Source organism: Chelon labrosus (assembly GCF_963514085.1).
Source record: "Chelon labrosus genome assembly, chromosome: 1".
Taxonomy (NCBI): Eukaryota; Metazoa; Chordata; class Actinopteri; order Mugiliformes; family Mugilidae; genus Chelon; species Chelon labrosus.
The window spans coordinates 30,086,292-30,109,536 of record NC_140337.1 but is presented as its reverse complement, the minus strand read 5'-3'; the positions used below and the strand labels follow the sequence as shown (position 1 = coordinate 30,109,536).

Genomic DNA, 23,245 nt, shown 5'->3' with positions numbered 1-23,245 from the left:
TGTGACTCTGTGACCTTTGGGTTTATTACATTTACAGGTATGGTGTAAAGGCTGTGGTCCACATCATCCTGACACTGGTGAACTAAAATGGAAGGACCTGAAGCCCTGGAAGTCTGGAGAGAGAGTACAGGTCACTCTGCAGTGAAATAGTTCCCAGCTGAACTCCTTCAATAAAGTACAGTAACTCAAGCCTGGTGCAACATGGCATTGGGATTTCATTGTGGGACGTGTTTCAACTGAAAAATAAAAGAACATCTGTAAGGAATACAGTCCTCCAACCAATCAGAGCCATATTGTTTTAAACAAATTCAACTTCAGAGTGCTCACATAAAGCACTCAGCAAACAATTTGGATCTTTGTTGGAGCATAATCAGTTCCCAATGGAAAGACTCTAGACCAGCTTCAGGGACTGGCCTGTCTTCCTGGCTACTGTAACCAAGAAAACATTATACATCAGAAACAGCATGACTCAGCTCCTTCTGCAGAATCCACACACTCCAGATAAAGACTACATTTCATTATATTTGTGAAATTTTGCATGAATGTTTGTGAGTATGAAAGAAAATCTGGTGGATTGAGATTCTGAAGGGACATAACTTTTCCGCAAATATGTCACATTTACCTTCTTCAGTGTTTTATCTAACATACAGAATAAGGTATACTGTTTTCCTTAATAAAGAGATGAAAATCCAGATGTGTAGTTTTAATCTTGTCAACTAGATGCTGATGAAAAAAATAAAAATCAACTTTTGTATGATAAGAATATTTTGGACGTTTCCACATGAACTTGGAAAGCTGCCATTTTCAATCATTGTATTATAATAAATCTCCTCCTACATAAATTATTTGAGCTGCTTCATCTTTTGTCAGCACACTCATAAGACCTGAACGGTCAGAAGTTATCAAAAGCTTAGTGCGAGACACAATCTGGTGTCTCACCATGGACATGAGAATTAGCATTCCTCGTACACAACTGAGTCCAGTCTACATTAAATTTGATCAGATCACTTCTAAGACCTGACAGCTCCAAAAAAGTTTACAAAAGCCAGTGCATTGGTTATGGAAACTGTTATTTAATAAAGATTGAGACCAAAAGTTGCCTGTGTCGTTTTATTCTTGCAGAGAAGAGAGAAGTTCATCTGGTGTGCAATAGAGTGGATACGTATAAATCCTCAGATCATGAGACTGGCTGTTAGCACAAAATAAACAGGAGCAAACATTCTATTTTACATAAATTCAGCAGTGAAAGTATGTGAGAGTTCAGAGTGTCCAGAAAACATACAATTCAATGACACATACATATCCTCCACAAACTTAATAATAATTCGAGCATAAATTTGTATTTACATGTAAATATGACTGACACCCATACAGCACATCTTACTGGAAACAGGAAGTCAGTTAGATGTAACAAATCTCATCCAGTACATCAGAGTCACATAATGTGTTCAATGCAAATTACATACACGACATAGAAGATACAAGATAAATAGCAAGAGATTAAGTCCAGGTGAAGTGTAGCGTTGTCTCTTTCTTGTTTACTGAATATACTCTGACTTAAGATGCTCAAAAGGTCAGGAGAGTTCATGGAACTCAGTCTCATGTTCATTGTCCCAACCACCACAACAAATTCCTCATATTCCCCATAATGACTGTTTCTGAGATTCTGTAAGTTCTGGTGAAAATGTTTTCATTTTACTGCATTTGTCATCGAGTTAAATAAAATAAATAAAATAAAATAAGGCCCCTGAGCTACATTTTACTTATGGTCATGAAATTCCATACGCACGTGTGTTATGCTAAGATACCAAAAGACCATCAGGAAGTCAGCCACTTTGCTTTGATTGGCAAAAGTGCAGATTTGTATACTTTGTAAGATTTTCACTCACCACAGTTCAGTAACAGTACAACCAACATGGAGTTAGACATCTTTAAACACTTGCCTGTTTTAAGCCATTTTCTGACATTGTTCTTTAATGAACTCCTCCTTGAGTAACAAACCCATGTACATCACATTTTTGCAGTACTCGTTGCAGTTGTTATTGATAAAAACGTATTAAAAGACATTATTGAGTCTCTGTCACATGGTTTAGACGTTACACCACCTCTAACTTTAGTGTTCACCATAAAAACAGGAAGTTGATGTAAATCACATACACATTGTCTAATGCTGCTGAAACTTTACATGTTTGACAAGAGTCCAGGCCTGATCAGATTTATGTGGCCATATTCAGGGAAAGGTAAAGGGAATTACACGTGTTATATCTTAAGGTACTCCTCTTAGTGAACTGACCAGATCCACCACTAATGTGATCACACAAAGCCATAAGAACATATAATGTCCATTTTACGTCTGTGTCATGCTGAATTCAGTGAATTGTTGTTCAGTGTTCACAGATTCTTGAAAACTCATGAAGCTTTGCTCACAAATGTAAAACACTTTTTGGATGGGTCTTTTGCAGGGCCATGCAAAAATGTCTAAAAAGCACCTCAACATGTCTGAAATTGACATCTCCATCGCACACAGCACTGTCAGACATACATGTACAAGAACTGAATGAAAACAAATGAATAACCCCCAAATGCCAACACCCCCAAAAGATTAATAAATATTGTGATTGCACATTATTCAAATTATTCAGAAGGAAGGGAAACTGAATGCCCCCCCCCCCCCCCCCCCCCCATCCTGTAGTCCCTTCCTTTTTGTCCTCCTTCCCCCCAAGAGAGTGGTTGAACAGTTTGAACCCTGACAGCAGGGTTCACATACGCAGCATCTAAACTCACTGTAAAGAGACGAAAGTGAAAGTATGAGACTCTGTCTGTTAATGTTTGACTTGCTGGGTGTGGGTGTCCAGCCAATCAGAGTCTGACAATGAGCACTCACCCAACCTGTTTCAGGTCTATGAATCATTCACCTCCATTTCCTCCTGCTTATCTCTCTCAGTTGTTTTCCATCTATCTATTTGCGCCTCTGTCGATCGTCCTCTTGCGGGTCCTCTTCTCTGAACGTCCCTCAACCTCGCCCCTGTATCAGAGTACCGGAGTCAGGACCAGCTGCCTGATCGGTATGTAACAGAGACAGAGACATAGCAGTGAGCTGAGGGATTTCATAAGAGTGAAAGTATAAAACAATGTTTGGATTAGTCCAAGGAACGATCTGTAGAGTGGCTGTTACTAAAGCAGTAATCAGGAAGTCTTCACTGGTGACTAAAGTCTAAGTTTAGGCGCGCCAGCAGGGTAGGTGATACTAATAACTGACATATTCTTTGGTAAAGCCTTCATATTTGAGGGGGTTGCAGCTGGAATCCTGTCAATTAATGAGGGGTTTCATTCAAACTTTTGTTCTACGTGGGTTAGGATATTCTTTTCGTTTTTGTGTGGCTCCACTGATACTTTTTTATTCTGCTTTGTAGAAACTGAGAGAATAAAATGTTGGTTGGACCTCTCTGCTTCCTTATACAACCGTAGTTTTCCTGTTTTGAGATGACTTTTACATGAGAGCACTCTTACATGAGACATTTCTGTTCGTCCACCTCTCCACTGGTAAACCTAAAATACATCTGGCTCTTTTATTATTTGTTGTGGGTCAGGATTAAGGTCTCATCTCCTGATCCTTGGTGTAACCTGCCTGAATGCCTTTATGGTTTATTATATAAAATATTCCTTGTGTGACACTGCCACGGTGGCACTGTCAGATTTTTTTAACTCTATCCCACAAATTAGAGCTCACCAAACAGGTTTTATCACAGACGAGAGAAAGAAAGTGAAGAGCAGCCATGAGTGGATGATTTTGTAAATTTTGGTTTGCTGTTATACTTATCTTCTTGTCACTTATCTTTCAGAGCTCAGTGATTCTTTTCCAGATGGATGAACTGCACCGTACCTTTCACCTCTCATCTCTCACTGTGTTGGTTTTCCATCTTTTCCTAACACACGTCTGCAAAGGTAAACTGGACTAAAAATGAAAACTTTCACAAACTGACGTCAGAGGTGCTTCAGACTCTGTCTGATAGTTTTGTCATGATCAAGTCTACAGAGACAAACTAACTTCACACTTTAAACAGACTCTCTCTGATTTCCAGGTCAGTCTGAACTGATTGGTTCGTCTCAGCCAATAGTAGCAACTGTTGGTGAAGATGTGGTTTTACCATGTCACCTGCAGCCTGCCAAAGACACCACTGACTTGACGGTGGAGTGGACGAGACCAGATCTGGACCCAAGATTTGTCCACGTGAGACGTTCTCATGAAGAACTAGTGGATAAAAAGCATGCATCGTTTAAGGGGAGAACATCTCTGTTCATTGATGAGCTGACGAAAGGAAACATTTCACTGAAACTCTCCAAAGTGAAACTCTCTGACAAGGGAAAATATAGATGTTTTATTCCAGCACTGGAAAAGGAGACTGTTGTTCAGCTACGTTTTGGTGAGTGAAGACACGATGTGCATCCTTAGGCTTGTTTTATTGTTTATTTATGTCTCCAAAAAAGGATTTCAGATTGATTAAAATACCTAAATACCACATTTCTTCTTCCTTGTGCTCAGCTTCAGCTCCTGTTTCCTCACCCGTCATCAGTTTATCAGGGATGGACAGAGACAGAGGAGGAGTGGTGTTACAGTGTGAGTCTGGAGGCTGGTATCCAGAGCCTGAGGTGTTGTGGCTGGACGCTGAGGGAAACCTGCTCTCTGCTGGACCTCCAGAGACAGTCAGAGGTCCTGATGACCTCTATACTGTCAGCAGCAGAGTGACTGTGGACAAGAGACACAGCAACAGCTTCACCTGTAGAGTCCAACAGAACAACATCAACCAGACCAGAGAGGCTCACATACATGTTCCAGGTAGAACACGCTTAGAAAACGGACCATGAGATTATTTTAGTTTGACACAGTTTGTGTGTGATTGTGTAGAAATGTCATGTAACTCTGTGTGTTATCATTTCAGATGATTTCTTCTTGTCCTCGTCCAGTTCTGCTGTTCCCATCATCACTGGTTTGGCTGTTAGCTTAGCTGTTAGCATCATGGTTATTTTAGCATGTGTCTTCTTTGTGTGGAGACAAAATACAACCAGTAAGTTCCAGATGAGTTATCACATTAATGATCTAAAACACCAGCAAACGTCTTTTATAGTTGAATTCAGCTGCTTTGATTTTACACAGAAACCAAGAAAAGATCCAGAGATGAACCTGAAGGAGGAGAAAATCTCCTGACAGAGGAAACAGTGAAGATGAAGGTTTTAGAAGAAACTGAAGATGTAAGAGACAAGAAGTAAAACTGACTTTGCTCCATCTACTGGTGAAATGATACAAGTACACGTTATCTCCTCCTCTCAGGTCAATGAACTAAAGGAGAATCATCAGCTGATGATATATGAATATGTCCTTCAGATTAAATGTCAAATGTGTTGTTTAATCTGACATGAATAAATAGAATCAGTGATGATAAAATCTTTTTTATTTGACTTTAATAAATTCTTCCAGTTGGAGGAAAACAAAGCTGCTCCTTCCAAGTCTTCCAGGTTTCTCAGAGTAAGTGATCACATTATAAGAACTATGGTACAATCTGCATGTCCATCATTTATAATCTTTCCTCATCTCTCTTCATTCTCCTCAGCTGTTTAGTTCCAACAGACGGATAGAGGAGGAGGTTAGTAGTTTCTATCAGATTATTTTCCAGCCACATGTTTGTTCTCATTCCAATGTGTTTGACAAACACAAACACAACTCTGCTCCATCTACAGGTCAAATGATAGAACTACAGGAAGAAACAGCATTTAAAATACACACAGTAGATAATAGAGAATATGTTCTGAACAAGTTACTGTCTGACTGTTAACAATCTGGACTTCACCTCCTTTTTACTCAGATAAATGAATTAAAGGAGAAGAAGAAGAAGATGGAGGAGGAGCTGGAGACCAGAAACAAAGAGCTGAAGGAGATAAAAGATGAGGTGAAGAACAAGCTCATAGACATGGAGAGAGAAGTATTTTATTCACACACATCATTCAAAGTAGATTCTTCATATCAATACCTCCTTCAGATCAAATGACAAACATGTTTTTAAGTCTGACATGTAGAAATAGAAACAGACAAGAACAAAGGAAGACATTTAAATCTAACTGTTTATCTCCTTCTATGGTGGAGATATACAATTGATTGTTGGTGTTGATGGAAATATCCAAATTAAGCTCTTGTGGTCTGACGCCGTGGTGCGTCGTTACATTTCTGGAGAGGTGCATGTCAGGCTACGTCATCAGTGTCTGTGTATGCTCTGAGCTGTCGCCATAGCTACGCTGTCAAAGTGAGCCAGAATCCTAAGCTTGGTAGTAGCGTGTAACAGAATAACTATTAGACAGCAGACAGTGGTGAACAGGGCAGATACTGTAGAATGATGGAGGGACGGCTTATCTCTGATTTAACTCTGCTTTATTGTCAGCTCCAAACACACAGCTCTTAACATTCAGCATATCAAGGGGTTTTCTCCAACGCCCATGTGGCGAGGCACTGGGGGAGTTTTTACAACGTTACATAAAGGGAGACCTGGGGACTTGCACCCCAGGATATAAAAAGCAGAAAACTAAACTAACGTGATGCAAAGACTAAGGACGCAGGTCTGTGACTGAGGAAGCAGAGATAGTAGATAAAAGTAAATAATTTTATTGAATTTAAATAAATCAGGGATAAACCCAAGAAAACTGGAACTGTGGAGTAAAGATAACACAAGGCATGGCAAAAGAGATTTTATCAACAATACTAATCTAATAGGCTGGCTACAACAAGGCTATAACTCTGATAACTATTACCAGTAGCTAAAGTCAGTGGGCTGGGGCCTCAGTGGGAGGCAGACTACCAGTCACTTCCCAGTGGCCTGGGGTACAACACTAAAAGAATCACAACAAAACATGCATTAAAGGTGCCCCAGTGCCGACTTGCATGCAACGGGAGTAAGGTCCCACCTGACGACACCCAGGCTGCACTGAAAGTTGAAAAAAAAGGAACAAAACCTCCCTGAAACACAAAGAAGCAAAAAAAAAGTTAAACAACAAAAAAGCCACAACAAAAGCCCACAACCCAATTGATAATTAAACAATATCTCAAACATACAACTCAAGACCAGGAATCAACCAAAAGGCTACTTTAAACAAACTTAAGAGACCTGGTCCAAAGAGAAAATCAAACCTAACAAAGAAACAACAGAAGAAAAGAAAGAAGAGCAGCACAGAAGAAAATAGAACAGCAGATGAGCCACCCTCAGACCACCACCACCAGGGACCAGCAAGAGTCCACTGAGACACCTGAAGCCTTTTATACTGCACCTGGCAGGAGGAGGAGCTAAGGGAGGAGACTATCTGGGTTGAGTTCACAACCTTTCACTGAGGTTCACTACACCAACAAAACATCTGATCTGCTACCGTAAAGAGTAACTGTCGCTTTACTACCATGACCATCAACATTACTCTGTCTCATATAAACCATATGTGACAAGACTCACAGAGAGAAGAATTCCCATCAGCCCATCAAAGCTGAAGCATCTGATTTTTCTTAATGCCAATTTACACTAAGGACATTTCTACTGTTTGTTTACTGAGTTTCGTTCTGTTTTTGCTTGTGTGGATGTGATTGCAGTGTTTTGTTCATTTGTTTGCACAATTACAGTTTTATTGAGAACAAAAACGTGGCACAGTGGCAAGGTGGTTAGCACTGATGCCTCACACCGAGAAGGTCCCAGGTTCCAATCCTTTGACCAACTGTTTCCTTTCTGTGTGGAGTTTGCATGTTCTCCCTGTGTCTGCGTGGGTTCTCTCCAGGTTCTCCAGCTTCTTCCCACTGTCCAGAGACATGCTGGTTAGGTTCATTGGTGATTCTAAATTGGCCGTAGGTGTGAGTGTCTGTCTGTGTTACTCTATGATAGACTGGAGACCTGTCCAGGGTGTACCTCGCCTCTCGCCTGATGACAGCTGGGATAGGCTCCAGCAGACCCTACGACCATTAACAGGAATAAGCGGTTGCAGAAGATGAATGAATGAGAACAAAAATAATAATGCTTTTGTAACAGAATAACTGGACAAAATGAGATAATTATTAGGCTTGAATGCAAAAAAAACACTGAATGCAAAATGGGCAAAAAGGGCTTATCAGAATCAGAATCAGAATCAGAAAAGACTTTATTGCCAAGCATGTTTGTACATACAAGGAATTTGCCTTGGTGTTGGTACGCATAAAGTAAAATAAAATAAAATAAATATAGAAACTATATATAAAATACAAAAATACAAAAAATACACAAATACAAAAAAATGCAAAAATATATACACAGTATATATATATATATATATATTCCACCAGAACTGTGGTAGTGAGGTAGTGAGTTTGATGTGTTCATGGGGGGGGCTTGGCGTTGTTCAGCAGACGGACTGCAGTTGGAAAAAAACTGTTCGCCATGCGAGTCGTCCTACACTCGATGGATCGCAGCCGTCTGCCAGAGGGGAGTCTGTTAAATAGTCCGTGTCCAGGGTGAGAGGGATCAGCCACAATCTTAGCTGCTTCAGAGTCCTGGAAGCGTACAGCTCGTCGAGAGACTTCAGACTGCAGCCAATCACCTTCTCTGCACAGCGAATGACACGCTGCAGTCTGCTCTTGTCCTTAGCAGAGGCTGCAGCATACCAGGTGGTGATGGAGTTGGTGAGGATGGACTCAATGATGGCAGTGTAGAAGTGAACCATCATTGTCTTTGGCAGGTTGAATTTCTTCAGCTGCCGCAGGAAGTACATCCTCTGCTGTGCTTTTTTAATTAGGGCGCTAATGTTCAGCTCCCATTTGAGGTCCTGGGAGATGGTGGTGCCCAGGAAACGGAAGGAGTCCACAGCGTTGACTGTAGAGTCACACAGGATGATGGGGAGGAGTGGGGCTGTGTTCTTCCTGTAGCCGGTGAGGGGGGTGTCATCCGCAAACTTCAGGAGCTTGACAGACTCGTGACTGGAGGTGCAGCTGCTGGTATACAGGGAGAAGAGCAGAGGAGAAAGGACACAGCCTTGAGGGGAACCCGTGCTGATGGTACGGGAGTCTGAGATGTGTTTTCCCAGCCTCACATGCTGCCTCCTGTCAGACAGGAAGTCTGTAATCCACCTGCAGATGGAGTCAGGCACGGTCAGCTGGGAGAGTTTGTCCTGTAGTAGAGATGGAACGACCGTGTTGGAGGCCGAGCTGAAATCCACAAACAGGACCCTGGCATATGATCTGGGGGGAGTCCAGGTGCTGGAGGATGAGATGGAGGGACAGGTTGACAGCGTCATCCACAGATCTGTTTGATCTGTAGGCGAACTGCAGGGGGTCCAGGAATGGGTCTGTTAAGTCCTTAAGGTGGGAAAGCACAAGACTTCATCACAACCGATGTCAGGGCAACAGGGCGGTAGTCATGGAGTCCAGTAGTCCTTGGCTTTTTGGGGACTGGGATGATGGTGGAGGCCTTGAAGCAAGCTGGCATGTGACATGACTTCAGTGAGATGTTGAATATATCCGTGAACACTGAAGACAGCTGATCAGCACAGTGCTTCAAGGTGGATGGAGACACAGCGTCTGGTCCAGCAGCCTTGCGGGGGTTCTGCCTCGCAAACAGCCTCTTCACGTCCTTCTCCAGGATGGTGAGAGGTGAGATGGAGGGGGGAGGCTCTGAGACCACCGGCTGTGAAGAAGCCTTGGCCATTGTTGTTGTCGGGGAGGAGGGGGGCACTGGTGTGAGGGCCTGTGAGGTTTCACAGATACCAGTGCTGGTGGGAGAGGTGTCATCGTGGGGGGTGGTGGTCGTGGTACTGTCCCATTGTCTTTCAAAGCGGCACAAGTATTCATTCAGGTTGTTGGCCAGGCGTGAGTCGTTCACAGAGTGGGGGGGTTTGGGCTTGTAGTTGGTGATGTTCTTGAAGCCCCTCCAGACAGAGCTCGAGTCGTTGGCTGCAAACTGGCTCTGCAGCTTTTCTGAGTACTGTCGTTTAGCTTCCCTCACTGCTTTGCTAAACTTGTACTTTGACTCTTTGAATTTCTCTATGTCTCCACTCCTGAATGCCTTCTCCTTCTCCAACCTGAGGTGCCTGAGTTTGGCTGTGAACCAGGGTTTGTCATTGTTATAACTCACCCTGGTGCGTGTTGGAATACAGCAGTCCTCACAGAAGCTGATGTATGACGTCACTGCTTCTGTGTACTCATCCAAACTGTTTGTTGCCGCCTTGAAAGTGTCCCAGTCAGTACAGTCCAAACATGCCCTTAAGCGGTCCACAGCTTCACTGGTCCACATCTTACATGTCCTCACAGCAGGTTTACAGAGTTTAAGTTTCTGTCTATACGCTGGAATCAGGTGGATCATGACATGGTCCGATTCTCCCAGTGGGGGACAGCGTGAAATGCATCTTTGACTGTGGTGTAGCAGTGGTCCAAAGTTCTGTCTTCCCTGGTGGGACAGCTGATAAACTGTTTATATTTAGGGAGATCGTGGGAGAGATTTCCCTTGTTAAAGTCACCGAGGACAATAAGTAAGGAGTCCGGGTTGGTTTTCTCCACGTGTAGAATCTGGTCGGCCAGCGCGCGCTGTGCGTCATGGACGTTGGCTGCCGGCGGAATGTAAACACCGACCAGAATGAATGAAGAAAACTCGCGGGGGGAGTAAAAGGGTTTGCAGTTTATGAAAAGTGATTCCAAGTCCGGGGAACAGTACTGCTGGATCACTGTCACGTCGGTACACCAGCTACAGTTTATGTAAAAACACAGACCTCCACCTTTCGTCTTGCCAGAGAGCTCTGTGTGGCGATCCGCTCTGAAGAGTTGGAATCCTTCCAGCTGCAGCGCGGAGTCCGGTATTAATCCACTCAGCCAGGTCTCGGTGAAACAAAGGACTGAAGATGTAGAAAGATCTCTGTTTTTCCTCATCCGTAGCTGGAGTTCTTCTATTTTGTTGCACAGTGAGCGCACATTAGAGAGGAAAATGCCCGGCAGCGGGGTGCGATGTCCGCGCTGACGAAGGCGCACTAGTGCGCCAGCGCGCTTTCCTCTCCTGCGTCGTCGCCTGCGTATTGCATTGGCAAAGGTGAGCGCACCTTTGACCAATATGTCCAAAATATCCCCAGATGGAGCAATAAAATCCGGGAATAAATCTGATGGTGTTGCAGTTCTGATGTTTAGCAGGTCATCCCTTGTGTATGTGTTCCTCACACAACAAAAAACAGGATTAACCAGCAAAAAAGCAAAACAAAGTAGAGCGCACCAAAACACCGTGGCGACCCTCGTCGCGCCATCTTAGCATCACTAGTGCCAAGTGAAGGAGTTCAAGTATTCTGGTCTGGAGGAGGTCTGTTGTTAATCTCTTCTCCTCTTTCTGTCTTCTCTCTTCTCAGGTGAAAAAACTAACTGGTGATAACAAGAAGCTTCAAGAGGAGAATCATCATCAGCAGGAGGAGCTGGAGACCAGAAACAAAGAGCTGGAGGAGATAAAAGATGAGGTGAAGAACAAGCTCATAGACATGGAGAGAGAAGTATTTTATTCACACACATCATTCTCATCAGAAACAACAACATCCAGAGAAAAATCCAGAGTCCAGATGTACAAGTCTAAAATCTTTTCTATGAATACGTCCTTCAGATTAAATGTCAAATGTGTTGTTTAGTCTGACATGAAGAAATAGAATCAGTGATGATAAAATCTTTTTTATTTGACTTTAATAAATTCTTCCAGTTGGAGAAAAACAAAGCTGCTGCTTCCAAGTCTTCCAGGTTTCTCAGTGATCACATTATAAGAACTATGATACAATCTGCATGTCCATCATTTATAATCTTTCCTGATCTCTCTTCATTCTTCTCAGTCGTCTAGTTCCAACAAACAGAAGGAGAAGGAGGTTAGTAGTTTCTATCAGATTCTTTTCCAGCCACATGTTTGTTCTCATTTCATTGTGTTTCTATTTCATTTAATCTTCAGATCATTTTCATGTTCTAAGGAGGTTGATGTTGTAAAGAAGTAAAGAAATGATTTGATCAGTGACAGAAAGCTTCACATATTTGACTCTAATCTCAGAGAGACTGAGTTCTCTGTTCTTAATGAACTACTGGTGGAGTTTGACAAACACAAACACAACTCTGCTCCATCTACAGGTCAAATGATAGAACTACAGGAAGAAACAGCATTTAAAATACACAGTAGATAATAGAGAATATGTTCTGAACAAGTTACTGTCTGACTGTTAACAATCTGGACTTCACCTCCTTTTTACTCAGATAAATGAACTAAAGGAGGAGAAGAAGAAGATGGAGGAGGAGCTGGAGACCAGAAACAAAGAGCTGGAGACCAACAAAACAGAGCTGGACAAAACCAAAGAAGCACTGAAGAAAAAGACGGAAGAGGTGGAGAGAGAAGTATTTTATTCACACACATCATTCATAGTAGATTCTTCATATCAATACCTCCTTCAGATCAAATGACAAACATGTTTTTTAGTCTGACATAGAGAAATAGAAACAGACAAGAGCAAATGAAGACATTTAAATCTAACTGTATATCTCCTTCTGTGGTGGAGATATACAACTGATTGTTGGTGTTGATGGAAATATCCAAGTTACATTGTGCTCCTGGCCACATTAGAGCTCCTACACTCTAAAGCCTACTAGCTTGTGGTGCTGTTAAATATTGATAATGATGTTACAAAAAGAAATTTACTTCATTAGGATACAGAAGAAAAATGTTTATGGTATAAGTTTCTGCACCAAGTAATGATGTGTCATGCGTCGATTCCCATCCAATCAGAGCTGGCTCTCCACTATGTTTTATTTCTTTTTGCTGTTCATCACTGCAGAACTTTGTTTTGATGGACACACCATGTGGCCAATCACATGAGAGGCCTCAGGATCATACCATTATGTGAGGACAGAGAAGCTGTGGCTGACTGAGTTACAAATCAAATCACATAATATTTAATGCCATCTTTCATAACACTCATAGGTGCTTTAGGCTTCTGCATCAGTTTGACACCGTCGCTACGGCAACAGCCAAGACTCATTTATGGTACTGTGGGACATAGACGCTGTAACCTACGTTTGTATCTCTGAACCTCCTCAGTTAACCTTTCTCCATGTGTTCCATCTTTATTGATCCAAAACTATCAAATTGAAAATAGCAGAGATGGAGAAGCAGCCGGAAATACTAACATGGAAATACGCTACTACCAAGAAGACCAATCACAGCTCTTGCTGTATGTGTCGCCGTGACACGTAGTTACATTTCTGGAGAGGTACATGTCAGGCTACATCATTAGGGTCTGTGTATGCTCTGAGCTGTCGCCATAGCTACGCTGTCAAAGTGACCCAGAATCCTAAGCTTGGTAGAAGCGTGTAACAGAATAACTATTAGACAGCAGACAGTGGTGAACAGGGCAGATACTGTAGAATGATGGAGGGACGGCTTATCTCTGATTTAACTCTGCTTTATTGTCAGCTCCAAACACACAGCTCTTAACATTCAGCATATCAAGGGGTTTTCTCCAACGACCATGTGGCGAGGCGTTGGGGGAGTTTTTGCAACGTTAGATAAAGGGAGACCTGGGGACTTGCACCCCAGGATATAAAAAGCAGAAAACTAAACTAATGTGATGCAACGACTAAGGACGCAGGTCCGTGACTGAGGAAGCAGAGATAGTAGATAAAAGTAAATCATTTTTATTGAATTTAAATAAATCAGGGATGAAACCCAAGAAAACTGGAACCGTGGAGAAAAGATAACACAAGGCATGGCAAAAGTGATTTTATCAACAATACTAATCTAAAAGGATGGCTACAACAAGGCTATAACTCTGATAACTATTACCAGTAGCTAAAGTCAGTGGGCTGGGGCCTCAGTGGGAGGCAGACTACCAGTCACTTCCTAGTGGGCTGGGGTAAAACACTAAAATAATCACAACAAAACATGCATTAAAGGTGCCCCAGTGCTGACTTCCATGCAACGGGAGTAAGGTCCCACCTGACGACACCCAGGCTGCACTGAAAGTTAACAAAAAGGAACAAAAACTCCCTGAAACACAAAGAAGCAAAAAAAACTTAAACAACAAAAAAGCCACAACAAAAGCCCACAACCCAACTGATAATTAAATATTATCTCAAACATACAACTCAAGACCAGGAATCAACCAAAAGGCTACTTTAAACAAACTTAAGAGACCTGGTCCAAAGAGAAAATCAAACCTAACAAAAAAACAACAGAAGAAAAGAAAGAAGAGCAGCACAGAAGAAAATAGAACAGCAGATGAGCCACCCTCAGACCACCACCACCAGGGACCAGCAAGAGTCCACTGAGCCACCTGAAGCCTTTATACTGCACCTGGCAGGAGGAGGAGCTAAGGGAGGAGACTATCTGGGTTGAGTTCACAACCTTTCACTGAGGTTCACTACACCCACAAAACATCTGATCTCCTACCGTAAAGAGTAACTGTCGCTTTACTACCATGACCATCAACATTACTCTCTCTCATATAAACCATATGTGACAAGACTCACAGAGAGAAGAATTCCCATCAGCCCATCAAAGCTGAGGCATCTGATTTTTCTCAGTGCTAATATACACTAAGGACATTTCTACTGTTTGTTTACTGAGTTTGGTTCTGTTTTTGCTTGTGTGGATGTGATTGCAGTGTTTTGTTCATTTGATTTCACAATTACAGTTTTATTGAAAACAAAAATAATAATGCTTTTGTAACAGAGTAACTGCACAAAATGAGATAATTATTAGGCTTCTCATAAAAACATTGAATGCAAAAAGGGCTTATCAACACATGAACCATGTGTATTTGCTATGTTGGGCTAAAATATTAGACTATAAATGATACTAAATAAAGAGTCAGCTCTTCTTTGGGAGTCATGGCAAAAGAGCCAGCTCTCAGAAAAGAGACGAACTTCCCATCACTGTCTCCAAGTGAAGGAGTTCAACTATCCTGGTCTGGAGGAGGTCTGTTGTTAATCTCATCTCCTCTTTCTGTTTTCTCTCTCCTCAGGTGAAAAAACTAACTGGTGATAACAGGAAGCTTCAAGAGGAGAATCAACAGAAGCAGAAGGACCTGGAGACCAGAAACAAAGAGCTGGAGACCAGAAACAAAGAGCTGGAGACCACAAAGAAAGAGCTGGACACCAGAAACAAAGAGCTGGAGGAGGCAAAAGATGAGGTGAAGAACAAGCTCATAGACATGGAGAGAGATTCACACACATCGTTCAAAGTAGATTCTTCATATCAATACCTCCTTCAGATCAAATGACAAACATGTTTTTTAGTCTGACATAGAGAAATAGAAACAGACAAGAGCAAAGGAAGACATTTAAATCTAACTGTATATCTCCTTCTGTGGTGGAGATATACAATTGATTGTTGGTGTTGATGGAAATATCCAAATTAACTTGTGTCCCTGGCCACATTAGAGCTCCTACACTCTAAAGCCTACTAGCTTGTGGTGCTGTTAAATATTGATAATGATGTTACAAAAATAAATTTACTTCATTAGGATACAGAAGAAAAATGTTTAAGGTATAAGTTTCTGCTCCAAGTAGTAATATGTCATGATCAAAAGAGCCGATTCCCATCCAGTCAGAGCTGGCTCCCCACTATGTTTTTTTCCTTTTGCTGTCCATCACTGCAGAACTTTGTTTTGATGGGCACACCATGTGGCCAATCACATGTGAGGCTTCAGGATCATACCATTATGTGAGGACAGAGAAGCTGTGGCTGACTGAGTTACAAATCAAATCACATAATATTTAATGCCATCTTTCATAACACTCATAGGTGCTTTAGGCTTCTGCATCAATTTGACACCGTAGCTACGGCAACAGCCAAGACTCATTTATGGTACTGTGGGACATAGACGCTGTAACCTACGTATGTAGCCTACATAGGTGTGAGCCATTTATACTTATGCCCTCGTCAGTCTGTCTCACTCTGTAACAACTCCACCCAAACACTTGTCGGCGCTGTGTCTTTTTAGCCAGTCGGGTTCATATTTGTTTCTACTTCCTGCTTCACTTTCAACAATGGCGACTGAAACTTTTGCCGAAAAACCAAGACGAGTCGTACAAATGTTTGTATCTCTGAACCTCCTCAGTTAACCTTTCTCCATGTGTTCCATCTTTATTGATCCAAAACTATCGAATTGAAAATAGCAGAGATGGAGAAGCAGCCGGAAATACTAAAGAGGAAACACGCTGCTACCAAGCGGACCATTCAGAGCTCTTGCTGTATGTGTTGCCGTGACACGTAGTTACATTTCTGGAGAGGTACATGTCAGGCTACATCATTAGGGTCTGTGTATGCTCTGAGCTGTCGCCATAGCTACGCTGTCAAAGTGAGCCAGAATCCTAAGCTTGGTAGTAGCGTGTAACAGAATAACTATTAGACAGCAGACAGTGGTGAACAGGGCAGATACTGTAGAATGATGGAGGGACGGCTTATCTCTGATTTAACTCTGCTTTATTGTCAGCTCCAAACACACAGCTCTTAACATTCAGCATATCAAGGGGTTTTCTCCAACGACCATGTGGAGAGGCGTTGGGGGAGTTTTGTAACTGTGACCATCAACATTACTCTGTCTCATATAAACCATATGTGACAAGACTCACAGAGAGAAGAATTCCCATCAGCCCATCAAAGCTGAGGCATCTGATTTTTCTCAGTGCTAATTTACACTAAGGACATTTCTACTGTTTGTTTACTGAGTTAGGTTCTGTTTTTGCTTGTGTGGATGTGATTGCAGTGTTTTGTTCATTTGTTTGCACAATCACAGTTTTATTGAAAACAAAAATAATAATGCTTTTGTAACAGAATAACTGCACAAAATGAGATAATTATTAGGCTTCTCATAAAAACATTGAATGCAAAAAGGGCTTATCAACACATGAACCATGTGTATTTGCTATGTTGGGCTAAAATATTAGACTATAAATGATACTAAATAAAGAGTCAGCTCTTCTTTGGGAGTCATGGCAAAAGAGCCAGCTCTCAGAAAAGAGACGAACTTCCCATCACTGTCTCCAAGTGAAGGAGTTCAAGTATCCTGGTCTGGAGGAGGTCTGTTGTTAATCTCATCTCCTCTTTCTGTTTTCTCTCTCCTCAGGTGAAAAAACTAACTGGTGATAACAGGAAGCTTCAAGTGGAGAAACAACAGAAGCAGAAGGACCTGGAGACCAGAAACAAAGAGCTGGAGACCAGAAACAAAGAGCTGGAGACCACAAAGAAAGAGCTGGACACAAGAAAAAGAGAGCTGGAGACCACAAAGAAAGAGCTGGAGACCACAAAGAAAGAGCTGGACACCAGAAACAGAGAGCTGGAGGAGGCAAAAGATGAGGTGAAGAACAAGCTCATAGACATGGAGAGAGATTCACACACATCGTTCAAAGTAGATTCTTCATATCAATTCCTCCTTCAGATCAAATGACAAACATGTTTTTTAGTCTGACATAGAGAAATAGAAACAGACAAGAGCAAAGGAAGACATTTAAATCTAACTGTATATCTCCTTCTGTGGTGGAGATATACAATTGATTGTTGGTGTTGATGGAAATATCCAAATTAACTTGTGTCCCTGGCCACATTAGAGCTCCTACACTCTAAAGCCTACTAGCTTGTGGTGCTGTTAAATATTGATAATGATGTTACAAAAATAAATTTACTTCATTAGGATACAGAAGAAAAATGTTTAAGGTATAAGTTTCTGCTCCAAGTAGTGATGTGTCATGATCAAAAGAGCCGATTCCCATCCAGTCAGAGCTGGCTCCCCACTATGTTTTTTTCTTTTTGCTGTTCATCACTGCAGAACTTTGTTTTGATGGGCACACCATGTGGCCAATCACATGTGAGGCCTCAGGATCATACCATTATGTGAGGACAGAGAAGCTGTGGCTGACTGAGTTACAAATCAAATCACATAATATTTAATGCCATCTTTCATAACACTCATAGGTGCTTTAGGCTTCTGCATCAATTTGACACCGTAGCTACGGCAACAGCCAAGACTCATTTATGGTACTGTGGGACATAGACGCTGTAACCTACGTATGTAGCCTACATAGGTGTGAGCCATTTATACTTATGCCCTCGTCAGTCTGTCTCACTCTGTAACAACTCCACCCAAACACTTGTCGGCGCTGTGTCTTTTTAGCCAGTCGGGTTCATATTTGTTTCTACTTCCTGCTTCACTTTCAACAATGGCGACTGAAACTTTTGCCGAAAAACCAAGACGAGTCGTACAAATGTTTGTATCTCTGAACCTCCTCAGTTAACCTTTCTCCATGTGTTCCATCTTTATTGATCCAAAACTATCGAATTGAAAATAGCAGAGATGGAGAAGCAGCCGGAAATACTAAAGAGGAAACACGCTGCTACCAAGCGGACCAATCAGAGCTCTTGCTGTATGTGTTGCCGTGACACGTAGTTACATTTCTGGAGAGGTACATGTCAGGCTACATCATTAGTGTCTGTGTATGCTCTGAGCTGTCGCCATAGCTACGCTGTCAAAGTGACCCAGAATCCTCAGCTTGGTAGTAGCGTGTAACAGAATAACTATTAGACAGCAGACAGTGGTGAACAGGGCAGATACTGTAGAATGATGGAGGGACGGCTTATCTCTGATTTAACTCTGCTTTATTGTCAGCTCCAAACACACAGCTCTTAACATTCAGCATATCAAGGGGTTTTCTCCAACGACCATGTGGCGAGGCGTTGGGGGAGTTTTGTAACTGTGACCATCAACATTACTCTGTCTCATATAAACCATATGTGACAAGACTCACAGAGAGAAGAATTCCCATCAGCCCATCAAAGCTGAGGCATCTGATTTTTCTCAGTGCTAATATACACTAAGGACATTTCTACTGTTTGTTTACTGAGTTAGGTTCTGTTTTTGCTTGTGTGGATGTGATTGCAGTGATTTGTTCATTTGTTTGCACAATTACAGTTTTATTGAAAACAAAAATAATAATGCTTTTGTAACAGAATAACTGCACAAAATGAGATAATTATTAGGCTTCTCATAAAAACATTGAATGCAAAAAGGGCTTATCAACACATGAACCATGTGTATTTGCTATGTTGGGCTAAAATATTAGACTATAAATGATACTAAATAAAGAGTCAGCTCTTCTTTGGGAGTCATGGCAAAAGAGCCAGCTCTCAGAAAAGAGACGAACTTCCCATCACTGTCTCCAAGTGAAGGAGTTCAAGTATCCTGGTCTGGAGGAGGTCTGTTGTTAATCTCATCTCCTCTTTCTGTTTTCTCTCTCCTCAGGTGAAAAAAATAACTGGTGATAACAGGAAGCTTCAAGTGGAGAAACAACAGAAGCAGAAGGACCTGGAGACCAGAAACAAAGAGCTGGAGACCAGAAACAAAGAGCTGGAGACCACAAAGAAAGAGCTGGAGACCAGAAACAAAGAGCTGGAGACCACAAAGAAAGAGCTGGAGACCAGAAACAAAGAGCTGGAGACCACAAAGAAAGAGCTGGAGACCAGAAACAAAGAGCTGGAGACCACAAAGAAAGAGCTGGACACCAGAAACAGAGAGCTGGAGGAGGCAAAAGATGAGGTGAAGAACAAGCTCATAGACATGGAGAGAGATTCACACACATCGTTCAAAGTAGATTCTTCATATCAATACCTCCTTCAGATCAAATGACAAACATGTTTTTTAGTCTGACATAGAGAAATAGAAACAGACAAGAGCAAAGGAAGACATTTAAATCTAACTGTATATCTCCTTCTGTGGTGGAGATATACAATTGATTGTTGGTGTTGATGGAAATATCCAAATTAACTTGTGCTCCTGGCCACATTAGAGCTCCTACACTCTAAAGCCTACTAGCTTGTGGTGCTGTTAAATATTGATAATGATGTTACAAAAATAAATTTACTTCATTAGGATACAGAAGAAAAATGTTTAAGGTATAAGTTTCTGCTCCAAGTAGTGATGTGTCATGATCAAAAGAGTCGATCTCCATCCAGTCAGAGCTGGCTCCCCACTATGTTTTTTTCTTTTTGCTGTCCATCACTGCAGAACTTTGTTTTGATGGGCACACCATGTGGCCAATCACATGTGAGGCTTCAGGATCATACCATTATGTGAGGACAGAGAAGCTGTGGCTGACTGAGTTACAAATCAAATCACATAATATTTAATGCCATCTTTCATAACACTCATAGGTGCTTTAGGCTTCTGCATCAATTTGACACCGTAGCTACGGCAACAGCCAAGACTCATTTATGGTACTGTGGGACATAGACGCTGTAACCTACGTATGTAGCCTACATAGGTGTGAGCCATTTATACTTATGCCCTCGTCAGTCTGTCTCACTCTGTAACAACTCCACCCAAACACTTGTCGGCGCTGTGTCTTTTTAGCCAGTCGGGTTCATATTTGTTTCTACTTCCTGCTTCACTTTCAACAATGGAGACTGAAACTTTTGCCGAAAAACCAAGACGAGTCGTACAAATGTTTGTATCTCTGAACCTCCTCAGTTAACCTTTCTCCATGTGTTCCATCTTTATTGATCCAAAACTATCGAATTGAAAATAGCAGAGATGGAGAAGCAGCCGGAAATACTAAAGAGGAAACACGCTGCTACCAAGCGGACCAATCAGAGCTCTTGCTGTATGTGTTGCCGTGACACGTAGTTACATTTCTGGAGAGGTACATGTCAGGCTACATCATTAGTGTCTGTGTATGCTCTGAGCTGTCGCCATAGCTACGCTGTCAAAGTGACCCAGAATCCTCAGCTTGGTAGTAGCGTGTAACAGAATAACTATTAGACAGCAGACAGTGGTGAACAGGGCAGATACTGTAGAATGATGGAGGGACGGCTTATCTCTGATTTAACTCTGCTTTATTGTCAGCTCCAAACACACAGCTCTTAACATTCAGCATTTCAAGGGGTTTTCTCCAACGACCATGTGGCGAGGCGTTGGGGGAGTTTTGTAACTGTGACCATCAACATTACTCTGTCTCATATAAACCATATGTGACAAGACTCACAGAGAAAAGAATTCCCATCAGCCCATCAAAGCTGAGGCATCTGATTGTTCTCAGTGCTAATATACACTAAGGACATTTCTACTGTTTGTTTACTGAGTTAGGTTCTGTTTTTGCTTGTGTGGATGTGATTGCAGTGTTTTGTTCATTTGTTTGCACAATTACAGTTTTATTGAAAACAAAAATAATAATGCTTTTGTAACAGAATAACTGCACAAAATGAGAAAATTATTAGGCTTCTCATAAAAACATTGAATGCAAAAGGGCTTATCAACACACAAACCATAGGTATTTGCTATGTTGGGCTAAAATATTAGGCTATAAAGGAGCCAGCTCTCAGAAAAGAGACAAACTTGCCATCACTAGCTCCAAGTGAAGGAGTTCAGGTATCCTGGTCAGACCTATATATCCCACAGAGGATTTTCTTCTTTAAACTCTGACTGCTTTATGTATTATTACAAATAAAATATGAACCAACAACTATTTAGTTCATATCAATCAGAATAAATGACATAAATGTTGATTCACTTCAACAAATACTTCAGAAAGAAAACATTCAAATCCACTCAGAGGAAACATCATGAACAAGACTTGATCACATCTCAGAGAAACACGAAACAGAATTCATCAGAAATGAAATCTCTCTTCATCTCTTCTTTCTACCAGTTAATGAAGCAGATCAAGAAAGAAGAGGAACAGGAAATGAAACATGAGAAGGACATGAAGGAGGTGGAAACAGAGGTTGATCTTTAATCCAAATCTTTTAATTCCATAATAAGGAAGTAGTTTTTAACCAAATCAGTTTCTCATGTTCCTCAATAAAAGTAAATGTTTCTCATCATGTCTCTTTATGTGACTTCACTCTCAGTGGAAGAAGAAGCTGAAAGAGGAGGAGGAGAAAAGAGAAAGAGCTGAGAAAGAAGTGGAGACTCTGGAGAGGAAACTGAAGACTGAGATGCTTCACCAATAAACTCTGAATGATTGACTGATAGAACATGAAGCTGACTGATGTGAAAGGACTAATCTGTGGATGTCGTCTCCTCCCAGTCAGAGGAAATCAAACCTGAACCTACACATCTTTAGAATTCTCTGACAAAGCAGAACAGCAGCAAACATTCTAGATGAGAAACAGCACGACTCAGATCTTCCTGCAGAAACCACACACTGCAGAGAAAGTCTCTGGAAACACTTGGCTCCATTTTATTGGATTAGTCAAGTTTGATGTGAACGTTGGTTTGTTTAAAAGACTTTTACAGGATGAGGTCAGTATTTTAGATTCTATGGAACAAGTGTCCTTGTTTTCTGATGTTTAGTTAAAACCAGATGTTGATGCAGAAATAAAGATCTAGCTTTTCTATTTACAGAATATTTTTGTTGGTGTTGTTGTTGATAAATGTTGTTTTTCATGAAATGTCTCAAATTCCATCAGAATAAATCTCCCTCAGTCAGATCAGACTGACGGATCTCGTTGTGTCTGTTTTAACATATTGGTGTGTGGAGTGAGGATGGATGAGAAGGGTGGCTGTTAGTGCCTGACCACAGTAGATTTTTAACCATAGATGGTTCACAAAGCTAAAAATGTTAAAGCTGAGCTGATGTGAAAGCTCAGCTCAGGGGAAAGAGTTTCTGGTGAATATAAGGAGAAGGATTTTCAAGCTAAAACCAGTTGTTCTCTGGAGGCAACTCATGTTTAGAAGCTGTAGACCTACAATACTCAATAAACTGTGTTCTCCACATCTGAGACTGACTGGTCCAGTGTCCCAGTCTCCAGACAAGCTGAGATCTTCACTTCACTGGCCTGAAGATCAGCCTCAACAATCTTTATTAATTTATACCTCAGATCAGTTCCCTGGCAACACTGTCAGAGTTCAGCTCTTTCATGATAACACTCAAAGTGAATCTGAACTCATTAAAGTCCACACAGTCCCACTATAAAGCCTTCGTGTTGTTATTGTGGTCCACATCATCCTGACACTGGTGAACTAAAATGGAAAGACCTGAAGTCCTGGAAGCGGGGAGACAGAGTCCAGGTCATCGTGCAGTGAAATAGACCCCAATTGAACAAGCCTGGTGCAACATTGCATTGGGATTTCATTGTGCGACGTGTTCCCACTGATAGAGAGAAAAATAAAAATACTGCATGGAATACAGTCCTCCAACTAATAGAGCCATATTGTTTTGAACAAATTTACTCCACAGTGCTCACATAAAGCCCTCCACAAA

At 41.6% G+C, this 23,245-nt stretch overlaps 1 protein-coding gene and 1 long non-coding RNA gene across 3 annotated transcripts; both read left to right on the top strand.

The window, feature by feature from the left end:
* Positions 1-3,127: 3,127 nt before the first annotated feature.
* On the top strand, positions 3,128-4,755 carry LOC311499979. Its single transcript, XR_014699473.1, has 4 exons — positions 3,128-3,237; positions 3,843-3,945; positions 4,083-4,424; positions 4,544-4,755. It is a non-coding gene; the product is annotated as an uncharacterized lncRNA (long non-coding RNA).
* A 431-nt stretch (positions 4,756-5,186) lies between these two features.
* LOC311494377 (uncharacterized protein) lies at positions 5,187-23,176 on the top strand. Of its 2 annotated transcripts, none has more exons than XM_084553401.1 (12): positions 5,187-5,250; positions 5,477-5,524; positions 5,610-5,642; positions 5,862-5,945; positions 11,377-11,481; positions 11,842-11,874; positions 12,251-12,376; positions 15,013-15,180; positions 17,119-17,349; positions 19,288-19,581; positions 21,689-21,763; positions 21,891-23,176. In XM_084553401.1, exons 1-12 carry the CDS (start codon positions 5,224-5,226, stop codon positions 21,990-21,992), a joined length of 1,326 nt encoding a protein of 441 aa, XP_084409527.1. In that variant the 5' UTR covers positions 5,187-5,223; the 3' UTR covers positions 21,993-23,176. The 2 variants fall into 2 exon arrangements, with proteins under 2 accessions (XP_084409527.1, XP_084409526.1); XM_084553400.1 differs by having other exon boundaries at positions 12,251-12,388.
* The last annotated feature ends 69 nt before the right edge of the window (positions 23,177-23,245 follow it).